Source organism: Lampris incognitus, chromosome 3, assembly GCF_029633865.1.
Source record: "Lampris incognitus isolate fLamInc1 chromosome 3, fLamInc1.hap2, whole genome shotgun sequence".
NCBI classification, from domain to species: Eukaryota; Metazoa; Chordata; class Actinopteri; order Lampriformes; family Lampridae; genus Lampris; species Lampris incognitus.
This window is the reverse complement of record NC_079213.1, coordinates 113,920,480-113,942,752: the sequence shown is the minus strand read 5'-3', so window position 1 is coordinate 113,942,752 and position 22,273 is coordinate 113,920,480. Positions and strand designations below refer to the sequence as shown.

At 48.5% G+C, this 22,273-nt stretch overlaps 1 protein-coding gene across 2 annotated transcripts in view; it reads right to left on the bottom strand.

Annotated features, from left to right (window-relative positions):
* The window catches only part of rubcn (rubicon autophagy regulator), a 49,862-nt gene extending 30,576 nt beyond the window's left edge, over positions 1-19,286 (bottom strand). For both annotated transcript variants that reach the window (XM_056276180.1, XM_056276181.1), the window contains exons 1-6: positions 19,076-19,286; positions 14,350-14,503; positions 6,930-7,013; positions 4,506-4,665; positions 1,525-1,631; positions 265-472 (exon numbers count right to left, since the gene is read on the bottom strand). In XM_056276180.1, the coding sequence (XP_056132155.1) occupies positions 265-472; positions 1,525-1,631; positions 4,506-4,665; positions 6,930-7,013; positions 14,350-14,503; positions 19,076-19,113 (751 nt within the window). In that variant the 5' untranslated portion in view covers positions 19,114-19,286. The remainder of the gene's footprint in view (positions 1-264; positions 473-1,524; positions 1,632-4,505; positions 4,666-6,929; positions 7,014-14,349; positions 14,504-19,075) is intronic.
* Between the last annotated feature and the right edge of the window lie 2,987 nt (positions 19,287-22,273).

Below are 22,273 nucleotides of genomic sequence, written 5' to 3'. Positions count from 1 at the left end.
TTGGCTGCGGACACATAGCCCAACCCTGAGACCGGCGACAAAAAAACCAAACAGGTCTGATTTTGTCCCAGAAGCTGTTACGAGTGCCAAAACTGAGCCACACTTCATGCACGTCTGTCACTGTGACTCCCCTGAAAACGCCTGCTACGTAAATGAAGGCCAGGACTGAAAGTTGTTGAGCGTTGGTCATTTTCATGTTGGTACGGTTCACAGAACATACAGGTCACCTAATGAATACCCAGAATTCACAGAGCTGTTCCTCACCTCTGTTGGTTGCGTTCTGGGAGGAGGTGGCGGTGTGTCGGACGGTGGCGTGGGCATCTCTGAGGGAGACGTTGGACGTAGTTAGCCTGCGGCTCAAGGTCTCCTCTCTGGAGGTGGCGCTCCTCCAGGCTCCGCCCGCTCCCGGCAGCACACAGAGACTCTGGCTCTTCAGCAGACCCAGACATGGAGGGCCCTTCAGTGGAGACAACTACAATACAGAGAGGGAGACGATGAAGACTTAAAACCAGAGACCGGCTGCTAGTAGAGGGTTTGAAATCTACTTTTTCAGATATGAATTCATTTGGTCTTCCTCCCGTTAGACGACTATTTTATCTTCCACACCGTGTTGGTGGTTTTCCTGTCCTTCAAAATGCTGTGCTTTTATGTCTTTATGTCAATCGCCACGCCGAGACAAACCCCTTACTTCATTTGTTCAGCCAGTTTGAAAACAGCAAAGTCAGGTAGTCAGAGAGAGACGGATCTGATCCTGGGTCAGTTTAGACATTTTTAGGCTCATTTTCTCATTTGATTTTCTTTTGTTTTTATAATTTTCTGGAATGTGGGGTTTAACAAGTCTGTGGACAGGAAGTGATGTTTGAGTTTCCTAATTTCTCATCTACACACACTGACATCTTCATAATGTACTTGTGTGCATCGGACAGTTTACATCTTTATATGACGGGCGTCCAGGTGGCATAGCGGTCTATTCCGTTGCCTACCAACATGGGGATCGCCGGTTCGAATCCCCGTGTTACCTCCGGCTTGGTCGGGCCTCCCTACAGACACAACTGGCTGTGTCTGCGGGCGGGAAGCCGGATGTGGGTATGTGTCCTGGTCACTGCACTAGCGCCTCCTCTGGTCGGTTGGGAGGCCTTTTCCTCCTATGTGCTACATCCCCCTGGTGAAACTCCTCACTGTCAGGTGAAAAGAAGCAGCTGGTGACTCCACATGTATCGGAGGAGGCATGTGGTAGTCTGCAGCCCTCCTCGGATCAGCAAAGGGGATGGAGCAGCGACCGGGGCGGCTCGGCAGAGTGGGGTAATTGAAGGGGTACAACTGGGGAGAAAAAATCCTCCAAAAAAAAGACATCTCTATATGAGTGCGTTTATGCATTGCTAGGTTTGTGTTCATATTTGTGTGTATTAGTTCGAGAAAGAGTGTGTACTTCTACTTTTGTGTCAGTTTGTGTGTGGCAGTATGCAATTGTCCATATGCAACAGGGTTTGTATGTTCAAGTCTTGGTGGTAGTGTGTGACCAACCCCAACTGTGTCTATCAGGGCCAGCAGCCTGGGGTTGTTCTGCTCAACTGCCTCCAGACACTGAAACATGGCCGTCACATGAGGCTCGCTCAGCAGGAACGCCTCGTCTGAGAGAGAGAGAGAGAGAGAGAGAGAGACAGACAGAGAGAGAGACAGACAGAGTGAGGGGAGAGAGAGAGAGCGAGGGGACAGAGTGAGGGGAGAGGGAGAGAGAGCGAGGGGAGAGGGAGCGAGGGGGAGAGAGAGAAGGGAATAATGTGAAAGACATGAAAGAGAAGAAGAAAGTTAATAGAGTGATACAGGATGAGGTCAGACAGAATGAGAAGAAGCATGTTTTGCAGAGGTGTGAACAGCTGGGGAATAAAGAGGAGCTTTAAAGTCTTGTTCTGACTGACCCTTTGTACACAGCCAGCAAGCCTTCTGCCTTCTTCCTGAAATTAAACACTGTTAAATCCCCCCCCACACACACACAGTGTTCTGTAAACACAACCAGTATCCTAACACACACACACACACACACACACACACACACACTGTTCTGTAAACACAACCAGTATCCTAATAACACACAGCCACACCAGCAGCATCAGTGCTGCAGGGTTCAATTCATAGTAAATGTTACAGTCCTACACACCACTAATGAAGTATTTCTGTTACTGTCAGAGTGCTGAGAGGCTGACCTACACACTACTAATGAAGTATTTCTGTTACTGTCACAGTGCTGAGAGGCTGACCTACACACTACTAATGAAGTATTTCTGTTACTGTCACAGTGCTGAGAGGCTGACCTACACACTACTAATGAAGTATTTCTGTTACTGTCACAGTGCTGAGAGGCTGACCTACACACTACTAATGAAGTATTTCTGTTACTGTCACAGTGCTGAGAGGCTGACCTACACACCACTAATGAAGTATTTCTGTTACTGTCACAGTGCCGAGAGGCTGACCTACACACCACTAATGAAGTATTTCTGTTACTGTCACAGTGCTGGGAGGCTGACCTACACACTACTAATGAAGTATTTCTGTTACTGTCACAGTGCTGAGAGGCTGACCTACACACTACTAATGAAGTATTTCTGTTACTGTCACAGTGCCGAGAGGCTGACCTACACACTACTAATGAAGTATTTCTGTTACTGTCACAGTGCCGAGAGGCTGACCTACACACTACTAATGAAGTATTTCTGTTACTGTCACAGTGCCGAGGCTGACCTACACACTACTAATGAAGTATTTCTGTTACTGTCACAGTGCCGAGAGGCTGACCTACACACTACTAATGAAGTATTTTTGTTACTGTCACAGTGCTGAGAGGCTGACCTACACACTACTAATGAAGTATTTTTGTTACTGTCACAGTGCTGAGAGGCTGACCTACACACTACTAATGAAGTATTTCTGGGGACCTTTCGCAGCAAGAAACTTACCTCTGTAGTTCTTGTACAGTGTTGAAGTATTCTGCACACTACTATGAGACCCACCTACTCAGTACCCCTGGAAAACAGGAGTATTTCTTGCAGAGCAAACCTCAGCTGTGTACGGTGGAAGTACTTACAGTGACCATATCTGTCCGGATGAGCTCCCTCGCCAAACTACCGTCTAACTGACACACGTAACATTATAACATAATTACAACACAATGAAACAAACCACGTCTCCATTTTACACGATTAACTGAAACACTCAGTGTGTTTACACGCACAGTTAAGAGGAGCTACGGCTACAGCTCCATCAGGCCATGTAACTGGACTACCGTCGTTGTCCCAGTATACAAAAACCAGGGGAGAATCCATTTATTGATGGAAGCATGTCTGACCCCGGTAAGGTAGGTGGCGATATGCCCCCTTTCAGCTGGTTGCTATTGGACCTTCTTCCGGTGACCTACTGCGTCATATACCAAACAAGCTACGAACAAGTTAGCAGGCCTGTAGCAGTAGTAGTAGGGCTGTTTGAGGCGCTTCCACCGAACACGGATTTGCTTGGGGGCTCTTTTGAATCCCGCTTCGTCCAAGTTTTCTGCCACGTTCTTAAATAGTTAGACACATTTGGCCGTGTCTGCGGGTGGGAAGCTGGATGTGGGTATGTATCCTGGTCACTGCACTAGCGCCTCCTCTGGTCAGTCGGGGGGGGGGGACTGGGGGGGGGGAATGGCGTGAACCCCCCACGTGCTATGTCCCCCTGGTGAAACTCCTCACTGTCAGGTGAAAAGAAGCGGCTGGCGACTCCACATGTATCGGAGGAGACGTGGTGGTCTGCAGCCGGTAACTGGCCGGAGACAATTGGGGAGAAAAACGGGGGAAAAAAATCCCCAAAAAAAGAAACAGAGGGATGCATCAGACAGAAAGCTACAGAGGGCAAAAATCCGCCGTGGCGACCCCTGAGAAACAGGGAACAAGCCGGAAGAAGAAGAAGAAGAAGTGACTTCTTCTTCAGTGGTCTACCATCGGCTACCGTAATGTAATAAAATATCAGCTGATTCAAACAGGAATTTTAAAATAGCCCATAAGCTCACAGTAACTTGGCTTTGAATTGTCTAAAGTACATTTTTAATAATCAAATTTTAGGCCAAGGCCTACAAATAGGGCCGTACAGCTCCAGCCGGTCTGGACACGCACTTTCAGATGTGTGCAGCGGAGGTGGCGTGTCACAGACGTACATGGAAAAATTAAACATTTTAACATCTGATTTTCTGGATCAACTTGTTTTGTTTTTATTTCCCACGTATGACAGACAAAAGATGACCACTTTAAGGACACTCATTCGTCTCAGACAGGGCAGTAGTATACGACTGCTAGTCACTGCTACACTAACAGTGTTAGCATCGCAGCGACTTTGTTCAGCAACTGTCGATCAGTATGAGCAACTTCCACTGAGTACTGACGAGAAGAGATACAAGATTCCGTGTACTGTGTTCACCGTTAACAGCATTTATACGGCCTAAAGACACACAGTACCTCTTGTGTAGTAATACTCACCGTTGTAGTACTTGCGTGTGTGTTCCAAGTGGTGGAGGAGTGGGTGGAGCTGGGCGGAGAGCATGTGAGCCTGTAGGCTGTGCAGCAACCAGCGCTCTGCCTTATAACTCTCCCCCCCGACCTGACCTCCCCCACTCAGCACAGGCTCCAACAGATTGAACTGAGAGGGAGATAGAGAGAGAGACAGACAGACAGACAGACAGAGACAGACAGACAGACAGACAGACAGACAGACAGACAGACAGACAGAGAGAGAGAGAGAACGTGAATGTCTTTTTTCTTGATTTCATCCATTATCCAAACTGCTTATCCTGCTCTCAGGGTCGCGGGGATGCTGGAGTCTATCCCAGCAGTCATTGGGCGGCAGGCGGGGAGACACCCTGGACAGGCCGCCAGTCCCCCCCCCACACACACACACACACATTCACACCTAGGGACAATTTAGTACGGCCGATTCAGCTGACCTACATGTCTTTGGACTGTGGGAGGAAACTGGAGCCCCCGGAGGAAACCCACACAGACACATGGAGAACATGCAAACTCCATACAGAGGACGACCCGGGACGACCCCCAAGGTTGGACTACCCCGGGGCTCGAACCCAGGACCTTCTTGCTGTGAGGCGACCACACTAACCACTGCACCACCGTGCCGCCAGTGCCAAGATTAAAAAAAACTGTATTGTACTTCGTATAATGATAGAACATTGTCTTGGGTTAAGGGCTAAAAACAACACAAAAACAAACACCCTTGAAAGACTCACAAAAATTGTATTAAAACACAAACAATTCCATAAATAAATAAGAGCACGTGTACAACGCTGCAGTAAAAGCGTGACAGTCTCTTCGTGGCCAGAGGTGCTCTGGAGCATCTGTCTCATGGGAGTAGTTGAAAGGAGTGGCACAGGGGGTGTGAAGGGTCCTTAGTGATGGAGTCTGCCTTTCTTCTTACTGCCTGATTGTAAAAGTCTGAGAGTTGGGTTTGAGTGGTGCTGGTGATTGTGGCTGCATGCTTGATGATTCACATGAGTTTGTTTTTTTTCTCTCTGTGAGGACGTTATACCAGGATGCTATGATGAATGTGAGGACTGATTCAATGAGTGACTGGTATCTTGTACTACTACTACTACAACTACTACTACTACTTTCGGCTGCTCCCGTTAGGGGTCGCCAAAGCAGATCATCCGTTTCCATCTCTTCCTGTCCTCTGCATCTTCCTCTGTCACACCAGCCATCTGCATGTCCTCCCTCACCACATATTCAGCATCCTTCTTCCAGTATACCCAGCATCTCTCCTCCACACATATCCAAACCATCTCAATCTTGCCTCTCTTGCTTTGTCTCCAAACCATCCAACCTGAGCTGTCCCTCTAATATACTGGTTCCTAATCCTGTCCTTCTTCATCACTCCCAATGAAAATCTTATCATCTTCATCTCTGCCACCTCCAGCTCCTCCTCCTGTCTTTTCATCAGTGCCACTGTCTCCAAACCATACAACATAGCTGGTCTCACTACCATCTTGTAAACCTTCCCTGTAGCTCTTGCTGGTACCCTTCTGTCACAAATCACTCCTGACACTCTTCTCCACCCACTCCACCCTGCCTGCACTCTCTTCTTCACCTCTCTCCTGCACTCTCCGTTACTTTGAACAGTTGACCCCAAGTACTTGAACTCATACACTTGAGTGACCAGTAAAATGCTTTTAAAATGTCCTGTCTCACATTAAAACCTGCCAGCCTCTTCAGGAGAAACGTGTTATTGGGCCTTTTTGGCAGAGTTGGAGATGATAAGATTTTCAATGGGAGTGATGAAGAAGGACAGGATTAGGAACGAGTATATTAGAGGGACAGCTCAAGCTGGACGGTTTGGAGACAAAGCAAGAGAGACGAGATTGAGATGGTTTGGACATGTGTGGAGGAGAGATGCTGGGTATACTGGGAGAAGGATGCTGAATATGGAGCTGCCAGGGAAGAGGAGAAGAGGAAGGCCAAAGAGGAGGGTTATGGATGTGGTGAGGGAGGACATGCAGGTGGCTGGTGTGACAGAGGAAGATGCAGACGACAGGAAGAGATGGAAACGGACGATCTGCTGTGGCGCCCCCTAACGGGAGCAGCTGAAAGTACTAGTAATAGTAGTAGTAATAATAGTAGTAGTGGTGATGGTAGTAGTATTAGTAGTTGTGGTGGTGGTAGTAGTAGTAGTGGTGATAGTAGTAGTAGTAATGGTGGTGGTAGTAGTAGTAGCAGTGGTGGTGGTGGTGGTAGTAGTAGTGGTGGTAGTAGTAGTGGTGGTGGTGGTGGTAGTAGTACTAGTAATGGTGGTGGTAGTAGTAGTAGTAGTGGTGGTGGTAGTAGTAGTAGTAGTAGTAGTGGTGGTGGTGGCGGTAATAGTAGCAGCAGTAGTCAGTGAGTGTATTTCTGTCTTACCTGTTCCACATGTGAGGCCAGGTGAGGGCTGATAAAGCGAACGCACCACACAAACGCCCAGTAGTCTTTCTGCTTGTAGTACACCTGTAAGGAGAACACAGCACTTCTAGAACAACAGTATGCAGTCATGCTGGACATCTAGAAGAGACTAACCCAGCTGCTGTGTTGTGTTGGTGTGTAATGGCGTGTCAGTGCTCCCCAAGAAATGTTCTTGGTGTTATCCAGCCGGCCCGGGTGTGTTTAGGACACTGATGGCAGGTGTAAAGCTCTGCTTAGACTCGCTTCCTTTATCCAGATCTATCCAGATTTTGTCAGCTTCCCTGTGTGTGTGTGTGTGTGTGTGTGTGTGTGTGTGATTGTGTGTGTGTGTGTGTGTGTGTGTGTGCCAGCGGCACAGGGCGTGTGTGATGCGTCAGTGCAGTAATACTGGGGTAGTAGTGCTTGTAGTTAGTGCATGCTGCATGCTGCTTCTGCTTGCTACTCTCTGCTCTCAGCTACTGCCGCCGGCTAGCCCTCTTTGTGGGGGTGAAAAGAGGAGCCGAGTGCGTAAGTCTCCCCTGCCGGTACATAGCCTCTCTACCGCCAAGACTCCTGCAGTGCCTCCTCGTGGCCACACACGGTAACTGGGTACCTTGCGGTCCCTGGCTAAACTGTAGGGGATCTCGGAGCTACAGTGGTCCCCAGAGGTCTAATGCGCAGGCCCATGTGAAGTGGATACGCCCTGGCATTGACCAACCACTGTCCCACTGCCTTGTGGGTAAGTGTAGGACGACAAAGGCTAGGGGAGCACACCCTGAGAGAAAAGCAATGTGCATGGCGGCGCACGATAGGCGGTCCTCTGACAGACTGGAGCTCCGGCAGCCTCCTGCAGCTGTGGAAGAGTGCTGGTCGTCTTGGGCCCCCCTTGCCACCAGATCCCACCCTCTCACAGTGAAGAAGTGCTGCTGGGACATGCGCACCCCCAGCGGCACTGTAAATAATCTCTTTGCGCAGGTATCCACCTCTGCCTCGGTGAGACCAGCAACCGGAATATGGATCAAAGTCTGGCGGCGATGGGGTGTCTGGTGACGGGAGCAGGTATGAATGCACTGGAAGCTCCTAATCAGACCCCTGCACGCCAGCGGCACAGGGCTATTCATGGTCGCCAGCAGCTGGGCTTGAGTGGCAGCTGCTCTCGGCAGACCCCTGTGTGTCTGAGCAGCCCTATTTAGGAGCCACACTGCTCACCCCAACTGGGGAGGGGCCTAGAAAAGGTGGCCTAAACATTGCCCACTCAAAACATCCTGGATAGGCTACCGCACCTATCGGGACATTCCACTCTGCGGTCGAAATAAAAAAAAGAAAATAATTCCCTTTAAACTGGCAACATGGAACATAAGAACTCTGCTGGACGTTAATGCCGAAAGACCTCAGCGAAGGACTGCACTAATTGCAGCGGAACTCAATCGCTACAATATTGACATTGCTGCACTCAGTGAAACCAGGTTCCTGGATGAAGGCTCCCTGAAGGAGGACACCTACACCTTCTTCTGGAAGGGATACCCTGCAGGAGGACAACATCAGCATGGTGTGGGATTTGCAATAAAAAACAGCCTCCTACCAAGACTCACTGAAACACCGATTGGCATAAGTGAAAGACTCATGTCGCTCAGGATCCCTCTGGCCAAGAAACGTTATGCCACCCTCCTAGGTGCCTATGCACCAACACTGCCATCAGAGGATGACGTAAAGGACCGCTTCTATCAGTCACTAGATGAGGCTCTCCGTCATATACCCAAGGAGGACAAGATCTTTTTGCTGGGCGATTTCAATGCCAGAGTGGGGAAAGACAACAAGGTGTGGAGTGGTGTCATTGGTGGGCATGGCATTGGGAAAGTCAATGCAAATGGACTGCGCCTCCTAAGCCTCTGTGCTGAGCATGGCTTGACCATCACAAACACCCTCTTCCAATTAAAAAACAAGCACAAAACATCCTGGATGCACCCACGCTCCAAACATTGGCACCTATTGGACTACATCATTGTGAGACGTGCTGATACAAAAGACGTCTTACTCACTCGTGCAATGAGAGGTGCTGAGTGCTGGACAGATCACCGGCTCATCATGACCAGGCTCCAGGTGGAGGTACGCCCTGCTGTTCGTCTCCAAAGGTCAGGAAAGAAGAGGCTTGACTGTACCCGGCTAGAAAAGGCTGAGGTCCAGAACAATCTCCGCCTCTCTCTGGCTGAAAACCTGGAAGACATTGAGCTTCTCTTGAGCACGGATGATTCCATTGACAGGAAATGGTCTTCCGTGAGCTCCAGACTCTACAAGGCAGCATCCCAATCCATCGGTTACAAGAGCAGAAAACACCAGGACTGGTTCAATGACAACACAGGCACAATAACTTCCATACTCAAAGGCATGCATAAAGCACACAGTGCTGTCCTCAACAATCCCACATCAGCTACACTCCGGCAACAATGGCAAGCATCCAGGAGAGAGGTGCAGTCAAAATTGCGTGCCCTGCAGAATGAGTGGTGGATATCGAAGGCAAATGAAATACAATCCCATGCCGATAGAAATGATATGCACAACTTTTATGATGCAGTGAAAACCATCTACGGCCCAAGAAACTGCTCTGTCTCCCCCCTGAAGTCTGATGATGGTACCACCCTCATAAAAGACCAGAAACTCATCACAAAAAGATGGGCAGAACATTTTGAGACTCTTTTGAACCAGCCCTCCCCAACCGATCCCTCGATCTTGGATGAACTACCTGTCCGCCCCACCATCCAAGACCTTGACCTTCCACCAACCTTTGAAGAGGTTCATTGTGCAGTTAGGTCGCTGAAAAATAACAAGACCCCTGGCCCTGACAGTATCCCTGCAGAGATTTTTAAACAGGGAGGCTACCTCTGCACCCGTGCACTTTTCCTGTTCATCTCACACGTATGGAAGAACGAAACTGTCCCTCAGCAGTGGAGGGATGCTAACATCATCTCCATATATAAAGGCAAAGGAGACAAGTCCCTCTGTTGCAACAGCCGTGGCATTTCACTACTGGCTGTTGCTGGAAAAGTCCTGGCCAAACTCATGTTACACAGGCTGGTAAAACACATCTCAGAGGAGCTGTTGCCTGAGTCACAGTGTGGGTTTAGGAAGAATAGGAGTACTGTGGACATGGTGTTCACAGCACGGCAACTCCAAGAGAAGTGCAGGGAGCAACATCAGAACCTCTTCATAGCCTTCATCGACCTGTCAAAGGCTTTCGACACAGTCAACAGGGACATCCTATGGAACATCCTCCTGAAGTTTGGCTGCCCACAAAAGTTTGTCAACATCCTTCAAAGATTTCACGTGGGGATGATGGCACGTGTGACCATTGGAGGCCAGGAATCTGAGCCCTTCAGGGTGTGCACCGGGGTACGTCAGGGGTGCATCCTTGCTCCAGTTCTTTTTAACATCTTCCTCCTGTGTGTGACATTGCTGCTCCACAAGGAAATCAGGAAGGACAGTGGGGTTACTGTGGACTTCAGACTAGATGGAAACCTATTTAACATCCGTAGGCTCCAAGCGGTCACAAAAATGACATCGGAGCACATCATTGAGTTACAGTACGCAGATGACTGTGCAGTTGTGGCCCACACACCCGAGGCACTACAAGCTACCCTTGCAGCTGCTACAAGGGCGTATGGTAGGCTGGGGCTCTCTATAAATGTGACAAAGACTGAAGTAGTATGCCAGTGGGCATCTACTCCTCCATCTCATTCACCAACCTTCAACATCTCCGACAAACCGCTTGCAACAGTGGAATCCTTCAAATACCTGGGCAGCTTTCTCTCTGACGACTGCAGCATCGACAGGGAGATGCAAAACCGGATTAAACAAGCGTCATCCTCTTTTGGCAGACTTAGGAGAAGGGTCTTTCAAAACAAAGACCTCAACCTCCACACCAAAATATCTGTCTACTTGGCAGTTGTCATCACGACTCTCCTCTACAGCTGTGAGGCGTGGACCCTGTACAGCCACCACCTCAGGATGCTTGAGGCCTTCCACATCAGATGCCTACAATGCATCCTGAGGATAACCTGGCGTGACCGAGTGCCCCATACTGAAATACTCCGCAAGACCAACTGCATCAGCATGGAGGCTACCGTCACCCAGCACCAACTTCGATGGCTCGGTCACGTCATCAGGATGCCAAAGGAGCGCTTACCGCGTAAAGTGCTGTATGGCCAGCTACATCTTGGCCGCCGCTTGGCAGGGGGCCAGAAAAAACGGTACAAAGACCAGCTGAAGACCATCATAAAGAAGTGCGGCCTGAACCCGAGCCAGCTGGAAGACACTGCCGCCCAACGCTCCATCTGGCGGCAGCTCTGTCAACAAGGGGTGCAAAACCTCGAGAAGGACCGCGGTGATCGACGGACCAGAAGACGTCTGAAGAGACATGAAGCCAGTACCACACCTACACCCCCAGTCAGTGATTTCACCTGTTCTGTCTGTGGCAGACATTGTGGATCGCGGATTGGGCTTTACAGCCATAAGAAGACTCACAAGTGACAGAGGCAGGATTGTCATCATCGGACACGACGGACAACCTAAAGCAAGCAAGTGTGTGTGTGTGTGTGTGTGTGTGTGTGTGTGTGTGTGTGTGTGTGCGTTTGTCCACAGCTAATCTCGCATACTAGTAAAAATCTTTTTGCAGGTATGATTGTATGATCAAGAACCTCTCGTGGTTGCGGTGATTCGATACCTTTGAAAAATGTTTGTCCTCGACACCGCCGATCCCTCTCTTCATTCACTCTCTAGCTTGCTGGAACAACGCTGCCCACTCTAATTAACCATACACGTGAGTTGTGCACGCATGTACACAGCTGACGTAGACCGGGCAGCAACAGTGTCAAAACATTACGTATTCGGGTACGAGTCCTGAAAGTAAACGAGAAGTCGATCGTATGTCGCAAAAGAGCAAATACTTCACTGCTGATCTCGGATAAGGAGACCTGGAGGAACACTGGATGAACAAAAAACAACAACCTCCGTCTTTATTTTCACAAGACAATAAAGCTGGGTAAACCGTTTACGCTCGCGCATACGCGACTCACATCTAGTACAGCTGACTCAAATCAGGCAGCGACATGATCACAAGTTATCAAGAGAACGCTGATAATCCCAAAAATGCTAACGCTGCAAAGGAACAACTTCCTCTAGGTTGCAGTCAACACAGGAAGTGTTGCATATTCTTGCTGCCGCCTGATCCGAGTCAACTGTAGATGATATGATAAACATAAAGATCCACAAGCCAAACAGGTGCCATCAACACAATGTCAACTGAAGCAAAACCCCCTGCAGCAGGGACACATTGTGTGTGTGTGTGGGTGTGTGTGTGTGTGTGTGTGTGTGTGACCAGAGGCTGACATACTGCTGTGTTGTAATGTCCACCGACCATGCCCTCACACCACTTCTCCTCTGTCCATTACTCATGATATGATTTTGCACAACAGTAATTTATAATTAACCGCAAGGCAGGAAATGAAACACTCAAGTAAAACAAAAATCTTTTTTTGGATTTTTCCCTTTTTCTCCGAATTGTATCCATTACTCCACTCTTCCCAGCCGTCCCGGTCACTGCTCCACCCACTCTGCCGAGCCGGGGAGGCCTGCAGACTACCACGTGCCTCCTCCCATACATGTGGAGTCACCAGCCACTTCTTTTCACCTGACAGTGAGGAGTTTCACTAGGGGGACATAGCACATGGGAGGATCACGCTATTCCCCCCAGTTCCCCCCTGAACAGGCGCCCCGACCGACCAGAGGAGGCGCTAGTGCAGCGAGCAGGACACATACCCACATCCGGCTTCCCACCCGCAGACACGGCCAATTGTGTCTGTAGGGACTCCTGACCAAGCCGGAGGCAACACGGGGATTCAAACCGCCGATCCCCCTACTGGTATGCGACGGAACAGACCGCTACGCTACCCAGACGCCCCTATGGCGAGTGATTATTCAGCTGTTGTCGAGTCTCAGGAGATGTTGAGTTGCTGGATCCTCAAAGGATTGCTTGACATGATTAGGAGAGGGTTTTTCAAGGGGACACACATGTGAATATATAACAAATGCAGACTTAACATAGCACAAAGGCCTGGGCAGGCTGACGAAGTGGAGGTCTAACTTCTCCCTGCTCTTTACTCGCCGGCATCGGTTACCATACTGATCTGTGCAACATCATAAGGGAACGTAAGCAGTGGTGGATCTAGAGATTTTTTCCTGGGGTGGCAAGACTGTGTCCCAGAGGTGGCAGCTGCCACCCCTTGCCACCCTGTAGATCCGCGCCTGTGAGGGGGAGGGGGATTCTAAATCGGCGACTTCTGTTTGAGATGAGTTTGGTGCGGGTCTCATTGACCTTCACCATGCATGTACATAAAATATACTTAAAAAACATATTATCTGATTTATAAATGGGGTGGCAACAGGGGTGGCAAGACTGTGTCCCAGATCCGCCCCTGAACGTAAGGGGCCTGTCTTTCCAATAGCGGGTAAGTAAGAGCCACATTGCTGGTTGACAGGACTGGTGGGTGGAGGTGAGTGTGTGGAGGTGAGTGTGTGGAGGTGAGTGAAAACAGACTGATAGCCGGAAACATATGTCTTATCATTTATAAGAACATAATCTGGGCAATCGCCACACTTGCTAGTTACTACATCACGGCATCACAGGAGAGGCAGACAAAGCGAGAATGGAAAACCGAAACGACTTAAGAGCCCAGACACACAAAACCGACTAGCGGCGACGAGGGCCGACTGTTGCGCCACCTCACGTCGCCTGGGCCAAAAAGCAGCACTTGGACACACCACCAAGACTACAGCTGACGGCCAGCTAGCCTGTACGTTCTGCACTGACTCACTAAGCTGAACAGCCAATCAGAGTGATCTCTCTCACCGATGGGCTTCGCCCATTCAACATGCTGAACCAGCCAAAAGGCTGCCGACAGGGGTCCGACTAGTGCCGACGGTGCGGGACACACCGCAAAAACTAGGGTCAAGAACACTCACCGACGGTCTGTGTCCGGGCCCTAAGAGGCACTGGATTATTTACAATATTATCATATGGGTATTATTAACACAATAGCAATATTTCCTGTTTTAAATATCACAGTTATCGTCAGTACTGGTGTATTGTGACACCCCTAGTTAGCAGTAGTTTCTTTCATGTTTTAATATGCCTGAAAATGTTTTCATTAGCTTTCCCTACATTTTTGTGCCAACTCGCTGACACGAGCAGCCAGATGTCTGACCACAGGTAACGCCGACCATGGTAACGTCCATGCCTCAATCACAACCACTAACTCACACCACCTTAAACCATGAGTTATCCCTTCGGTAAGAAACAGTGATAAGCAACCACTGCTGCCCCCGTTGGTGTGCCGTGGTGAGTGCAGACCTGATCGTTCTTCAGTTCATGACTTAGGATGTTGTTCATGTCTTTGTGGAGCCTCTGCAAGCCGCCGTAACGTGACCATACGTTGGGGTTGTTGGTGGACACCAGGCCTTCCACCGTGGTCTTCAGACTGGACAGCAGCTTCCAGTGCTCCCGCCTGGATGAGGAGGAGGAGGAGGAGGAGGAGGAGGACAGAAGTGAAAGAAGAAGTATGAGCATCACAGCTAGCACCCTGGTGGCTTGTATTGTACAATGTACATAAAAACTACTTCCCTTCAGCCTGAGAAAGACTTCTGACTGACTGACAGCTCAGCACAAATTCAGCAGCGTAAGCAGCAGTTCTTCCAACTCCCTGCAGAAATGCTGACATCCACAAAGTGTCTACAGTAACGATAACGGACCCAAAAACAACTGCCCTACTTCCTCAACACCCCTCTAAAGGGCCTGAGCCCAGATACCCCACATGATCAGAACTAAGTAGCACTTAGCTGATCATTGGTTAGTTTGTTCACAACATCAGCCAGAGAGCACAAGACTCAGTCATCTGAGGCCTGTCTGGCAGCCATGCTGTGTCACTGCAAATCAGATGATTGAAACCAGTTTGGAAAAGAAATTAAAGAGTGAAATTAGATAGTATGGAAAAAGAATGACTTAGACTTTGTCTTTGTCTTTGGGACAAGGAAATTAAAATTGACAACATCCGAGAGGAGCTGACACTGCGTCCCCTCGGGGACTGAAAGCACAAAGTCCCATCCAGGGCTTCCTCCTATTTTCCTGTCAGCAGCCAATCCAAACAGGAGGCCGTGGAGACGGAGTCTAAGCGGCAGCGTAACACTGAAACAGGGCACACTTCCTTTCACATGGGAGGGAGCAGTACCTAAGGGCGCTTCATCAAGCTGAAGCGCTCTTTTTCTGTTCATTTTGAACCAGTGTCCAAACTGATCCCCACACAGCAGACAAACACAGTCAAAGCGGACTGGGTCTTTGGATGCATTCTGAAAAGCAAAACGGTCACTGATGGTATGTATTGAACGGCACACAAAAAAAAAAAACCCTTCCCTGAATACATTCACTTCTGTATCAGAAGAAACCCAGCAGACTGTCTGGTTTACACCTGGAATGTTGTAAAGGGCAAAAGAGAATCCAGGTCAGTCCTCTGGGGGAGTAGAAAGTCCTGATTTGGACAATGCACGCCCATAATGGAGTCTGCCAAAAAATTCCTGATTACAATTTTCCAATAAATTCACAGTGAACATTGCAGCAAATAACATAACTGGAGAAATGAGAATTACAGGTTGAAAAGCCGTGCAGCTGGAGCTCACAAGGTCCCATTTATATGCGACACGAAAAGCTTTCTCTCCAAAGAAAGCTGCGATAGAGAGCAGTGCTATCACGGGTTCACCAACTGACCTAATCAAATCACATTGTGTTACCTGGAGGGGAAAACACGCCAGCCTCATGAGGGACACACTGTGTGTTTGTGCAACAAGGTTCTGTGTGAAAGCGAGTCTGTATCGGGGGGAAGGGCTAGCATTTTCCTAAGGTTGTTAAGGTTAAGGATTAACTTTAGAAGTCTCTTTCACTCTGTGTGCGTTTGTGTGGTGTGTGTGTGTACTACTGGAAGAGGTAGATTTTAAAGAGGGGTGGACAGAAATTAACCTGAGGGCCCCATTAATTTGAATTTATTTTTAATCATAAAGACAATGTCGCTTTTATCCAGGCACAGTCAGCTCAGCTATAAGCCCAACACGTATTATTAGTACGAGCATCAGGTACACACAGTTGTCATCCAAACTGAACGACAACGTGGGAGAGAGATCCTCCTCTGGTGCTCTCCCAGAGTTTCTTCCTAGTTTTTCTCCCTGTTAAAGGTTTTTAGGGAGTTGTTCCATATCTGATGCAAGGGTCTAAGGACAGGATGTTGTGCTGATGTAAAGCCCCCTCAGGCAAATTTGTAATTTATGATACTGGGCTACACAAATAAAACTGACTTGACAAACAGACCGCTGTTAATAAGCACAACCCATGTGCAGCAGATGGCCAACTGAAGGCTGAGTTGCTGTTAGCATGCTAACCCTACCTGCCAACAACAAGCAGCTAACACAACTAATAAGTTATCTTTTTAAGGTAAGAAATAAGAACTGGTTGGAGGCACATCCCCCATCAGACAAGACATCTTTAATCAGGCAGCTGGGAGATGGAACAGTACCATAACTTCACTGAGCCTCCAGTGCTTACTTGTATTAATTAATGTTGCGTTAAGTGGCCCATACACATTTCTTAGATTAATTACTTGCCCAGACACTGGCTCCTCTTACCACGCCCTGAGTTCTTGACACGTGTCGAGTTATATTTATTACCTTTTCAAGATGGCTCTTTCGCACAACTGTACTTCCTAATCATTACATTCTTCCACCACGCAACAAAGCGCCTGTTGACAAGAGCAGTTTTTCTAGGATTTTTATATCTACAAGTGTTCAATGTCTCTACTGCAATATCTTGAAATATGGTCCACGCTCTGTGTAGTTTGTTGCGGTCTGTCCCGTTTGTTGCGCTCTGTATAATTTGTTGCGGTCTGTGTAGTTTGTTGTGCTCTGTGTAGTTTGTTGTGCTCTGGGTAGTTTGTTGTGCTCCGAGTAGTTTGTTGTGCTCTGGGTAGTTTGTTGTGCTCTGGGTTGTTTGTTGCAGTTTGTGTAGTTTGTTGTGCTCTGGGTTGTTTGTTGTGGTTTGTGTAGTTTGTTGTGCTCTGGGTTGTTTGTTGCAGTTTGTGTAGTTTGTTGTGCTCCGTGTAGTTTGTTGTGCTCCGTGTAGTTTGTTGTGCTCTGGGTAGTTTGTTGTGCTCTGGGTAGTTTGTTGCGGTCTGTATAGTTTGTTGCAGTTTGTGCCGTTTGTTGCGGTTTGTGTAGTTTGTTGTGCTCTGGGTCGTTTGTTGTGCTCCGTGTAGTTTGTTGTGCTCCGTGTAGCTTGTTGTGCTCTGGGTAGTTTGTTGTGCTCTGTGTAGTTTGTTGTGCTCTGGGTAGTTTGTTGTGCTCTGTGTAGTTTGTTGTGCTCTGTGTAGTTTGTTGTGCTCTGGGTCGTTTGTTGTGCTCCGTGTAGTTTGTTGTGCTCCGTGTAGTTTGTTGTGCTCTGTGTAGTTTGTTGTGCTCTGGGTCGTTTGTTGTGCTCCGTGTAGTTTGTTGTGCTCTGGGTCGTTTGTTGTGCTCCGTGTAGTTTGTTGTGCTCCGTGTAGTTTGTTGTGCTCTGGGTAGTTTGTTGTGCTCTGGGTAGTTTGTTGTGCTCTGTGTAGTTTGTTGTGCTCTGTGTAGTTTGTTGTGCTCTGGGTCGTTTGTTGTGCTCCGTGTAGTTTGTTGTGCTCCGTGTAGTTTGTTGTGCTCTGGGTAGTTTGTTGTGCTCTGGGTAGTTTGTTGTGCTCTGTGTAGTTTGTTGTGCTCTGTGTAGTTTGTTGTGCTCTGGGTAGTTTGTTGTGCTCTGTGTAGTTTGTTGTGCTCTGGGTCGTTTGTTGTGCTCCGTGTAGTTTGTTGTGCTCCGTGTAGCTTGTTGTGCTCTGGGTAGTTTGTTGTGCTCTGTGTAGTTTGTTGTGCTCTGTGTAGTTTGTTGTGCTCTGGGTCGTTTGTTGTGCTCTGTGTAGTTTGTTGTGCTCCGGGTAGTTTGTTGTGCTCTGGGTAGTTTGTTGTGCTCTGTGTAGTTTGTTGTGCTCTGTGTAGTTTGTTGTGCTCTGGGTCGTTTGTTGTGCTCCGTGTAGCTTGTTGTGCTCTGTGTAGTTTGTTGTGCTCTGGGTCGTTTGTTGTGCTCCGTGTAGTTTGTTGTGCTCCGGGTAGTTTGTTGTGCTCTGGGTCGTTTGTTGTGCTCCGTGTAGTTTGTTGTGCTCCGGGTAGTTTGTTGTGCTCTGGGTCGTTTGTTGTGCTCCGTGTAGTTTGTTGTGCTCCGTGTAGTTTGTTGTGCTCTGGGTAGTTTGTTGTGCTCTGTGTAGTTTGTTGTGCTCTGTGTAGTTTGTTGTGCTCTGTGTAGTTTGTTGTGCTCTGTGTAGTTTGTTGTGCTCCGTGTAGTTTGTTGTGCTCTGGGTCGTTTGTTGTGCTCCGTGTAGTTTGTTGTGCTCCGTGTAGTTTGTTGTGCTCCGTGTAGTTTGTTGTGCTCTGTGTAGTTTGTTGTGCTCTGGGTAGCTTGTTGCGGTTTGTGTAGTTTGTTGCGGTTTGTGTAGTTTGTTGTGGTCTGGGTCGTTTGTTGTGGTGCTGTCTGCGAGTGACACTGAGCAGGTGTAAAACAGCACACACACAGTGGTGGTCTGGCCAACAAGCCCTTGGTGCCATGGTGACAGGCAGTAATCAGCAGGACTTACAGGTGTGGAACACAGCCCTTAGCTAACATTAATAACCATGAATAATAATCACCGTGTCAATACTGTGCATTAGAACAATCCGGGTAAAGGTGACAAACGCTCTGGTCTACACTGAAGAGAGACACTAAGCGGGTCTGGGTCGTGCGGGACTGGACGCTCGGGGTAGTTTAATGTCCGTCACTGCGGGATTATCGTCTAGTCTCCACTTCGTTACGGCTAACAGAACCAACAGCCAGCCCGGCTAACAGAACCAACAGCCAGCCCGGCTAACAGAACCAACAGCCAGCCCGGCTAACAGAACAGCCAGCCCGGCTAACAGAACTAACAGCCAGCCCGGCTAACAGAACCAACAGCCAGCCCGGCTAACCCGGTTCCCGAGGCCCGGCTTCTCACCTGCGTTCCTCCACCTCTCCCTCCGTCGTCACCTCCATCTTCTCCGGGAAATAACTAGCAGCCTCCTGCCCCGTCCAGGGCTCCAGAGCCACCTTACGTCGCTTGAATTAGCTTCAAACTAGCTTTCTGGATGGCCGAAGAAGGTCCGACATGTCCAGCCGACCGCCTGTCAGCGACAGACCAAACGCCCTTGTTGGGCCTCCTTACCCAGTACGCCTCCTTCTTCTGCTTCTTCTTCGTCTTCGTCTTGGTCGTCTTCTTCTTCTTTGCGTTGTTGGCGGATTGCAATGACAACGTACCGATGTGTACTGCCATCTACAGGCTCGGAGGACATAGAACAGGATCTAATTTACACGAGTCAAAAAATATTCTAATAAACAATCCGGTATATATACCGGATTATAAACTATAAATGTTCCGTTATAAATGTTTATTAGATTTTGTTAATGTAATTTACATCATATATTTGATCATTATGTATACATTATTGTGCCTTAAATGGTAGGAAATCGTGTTTTGGACCTCAAAATACAGCGCTGGCCCTCTGTACAGGACTGAGGGGACGGGCACCACTACTGTGGTGCTTGGCATTCTAAACAATTGAATAAAAAACAAGTATTGCCAAACTGATGGCTCAAAAAGAGGTAATTGTTCAAATAACATATTGTTATATTTTAAAACACAAATAAATGGTAACCCTAAAGCATTTTTCAAGTGGAATAGTTTTGTAAAGGCTAGGGACAGAAGAATGGAGGTTTCCATAGAATGACCCATTTATTAAAAAACGTATTACCCCTCTCTCTCTCTGTGTGTTTCCCACACCTTATCTCCATTTGTTCCTAATATTCCTCCCAAACCCCACCCTCGTCCAGCCTCTCCACCCTTTGTTGCAACCTTACCCTTCTGCCAGAACACTCGTCACAGTGCATCATTACGAGTTCGCGTGTTCAGTTATATTACAGCGCGTGCGCACACACTTGTGAGTTTACTTTTCCCAGTAGAACCAGAGTCTAATGAAACCAGTGTGCCCAAGCCTCAACCTGGATAAAACCACCTCCTCCTTTTACACTCTGTGTGCTCCAACAGTATTTTGTATTCTCTAGTATGTTCTGCCCTCACAGGGTACCGGTGGAAACTGTAAAGTCAGCTGTGGGGACCCCTGAGAAACTGGGAATATGCCGAAAGGAGGAGGAGGAGGAGGAGGAGGAAAAGAAGAAGAAGAAGAAGAATGTTTTGCCCTTACTGTCCTCATCCCACTTTTTCTGCCAAAGGTCCAGTGTTTTCTTGTTGATGGGTGCTTTTCCTTCCCCTTTTCCAGATGGTATGTCCGTTAGACATATACCTCATATTTAGTCATCTTTCAGCCACCCCGTCTGCACATTAATTGCCCTTTACTCCCACACAAGCAGCTGTCACTCTATTCCCAAACTGGACATTTGGGAATAACAGTAGTAAGATCTTCCCTGGTTGACTTCACAGTCTGCAAACTTAAAAAAGTACTGCGGCAGAGTCACACGCACAACACCACCCTCCTCCACCCCCTGAAGACCAACACTCACTGCCATCATCTCAGCTGTGTCAACCGTTAATGTATCTGGAATTCTATTCCCTAAAGGAATTTCAGATTGTGGGATGTGTTCTCCTGTTCCTACATAATCATGTTGCTCTTTTGTAAATATCTGTGAGTAGTTATACAAATGATTCCTCACACACTGGTTTGCACAGCGTCGTGTTTCACTTTCCATTTCCCATTTTCGTGAACCCAGCCACCGAGGGCGCACGGGCCAGTGCATTCTTGGTTCCGGTCCCGAGCCCGGAAAAATGGGGAGGGTTGCGTCAGGAAGGGCATCCGGCGACCAATCTCTGCCATATCAAATATGCGGATCATAAATCAGATTTCCATCCCGGATCGGTCGAGGCCCGGGTTACCAACGACCACTACCGGTTCTGTGGGCCTGCAGGGTGCCGGTGGAAACTATGCTGCTGTTGGGCGAAGCCGCAGCAGCATAGTTTCATTCTGAACATGTGCCTGACACTGTTTCTAATGAGAGCAAAGTGAATTGAATCGATATTCTGTGTGTGCAAGAGACCAGGTGGAAGGGGAGTAAGGCCAGGAGCATCGGAGGAGGGTTCAAACTCTTCTACCATGGTGTGGATGGGAGAATTGGGGTAGGGGTAATTCTGAAGGAAGACTATGTCAAGAGAGGTGAAGAGAGGGTCAGACAGAGTGATGAGTATGAAGCTGGAAATTGAAGGTGGAGGTGGGATTACATCAAGGATCGGCTCTGAGCCCGTTCTTGTTTGCAATGCTGATGGACAGGTTGATGGAGGAGATCAGGCAGGAGTCTCCATGGACTACGATGTTCGCGGATGACATTGTGATCTGTAGCGAGAGTAGGGTGCAGGTGGAGGAGAGCCTGGAGAGGTGGAGGTATGCACTGGAGAGAAGAGGAATGAAAGTCAGTAGGAGCAAGACAGAATACCTATGTGTGAATGAGAGGGAGGACAGTGGAATGGTGAGGATGCAAGGAGTGGAGGTGATGAAGGTGTATGAGTTTAAATACTTGGGGTCAACTGTCCAAAGTAACAGGGAGTGCAGGAGAGAGGTGAAGAAGAGAGTGCAGGCAGGGTGGAGTGGGTGGAGAAGAGTGTCAGGAGTGATGTGTGACAGAAGGGTACCAGCAAGAGTTAAAGGGAAGGTTTACAAGATGGTAGTGAGACCAGCTATGTTATATGGTTTGGAGACAGTGGCACTGATGAAAAGACAGGAGGAGGAGCTGGAGGTGGTGGCAGAGATGAAGATGATAAGATTTTCATTGGGAGTGATGAAGAAGGACAGGATTAGGAAGGAGTATATTAGAGGGACAGCTCAGGTTGGACGGTTTGGAGACAAAGCAAGAGAGACAAGATGGAGATGGTGTGGACATGTGTGGAGGAGAGATGCTGGGTATACTGGGAGAAGGAGGCTGAATATGGAGCTGCCAGGGAAGAGGAGAAGAGGAAGGCCAAAGAGGAGGTTTATGGATGTGGTGAGGGAGGACATGCAGGTGGCTGGTGGGACAGAGGAAGATGCAGAGGACAGGAAGAGATGGAAACGGATGATCCGCTGTGGCGCCCCCTAACGGGAGCAGCCGAAAGTAGTAGTAGCAGTAGTACTCGTAGTAGTAGTAGTAGCAGTAGTAGTAGTAGTACTCGTAG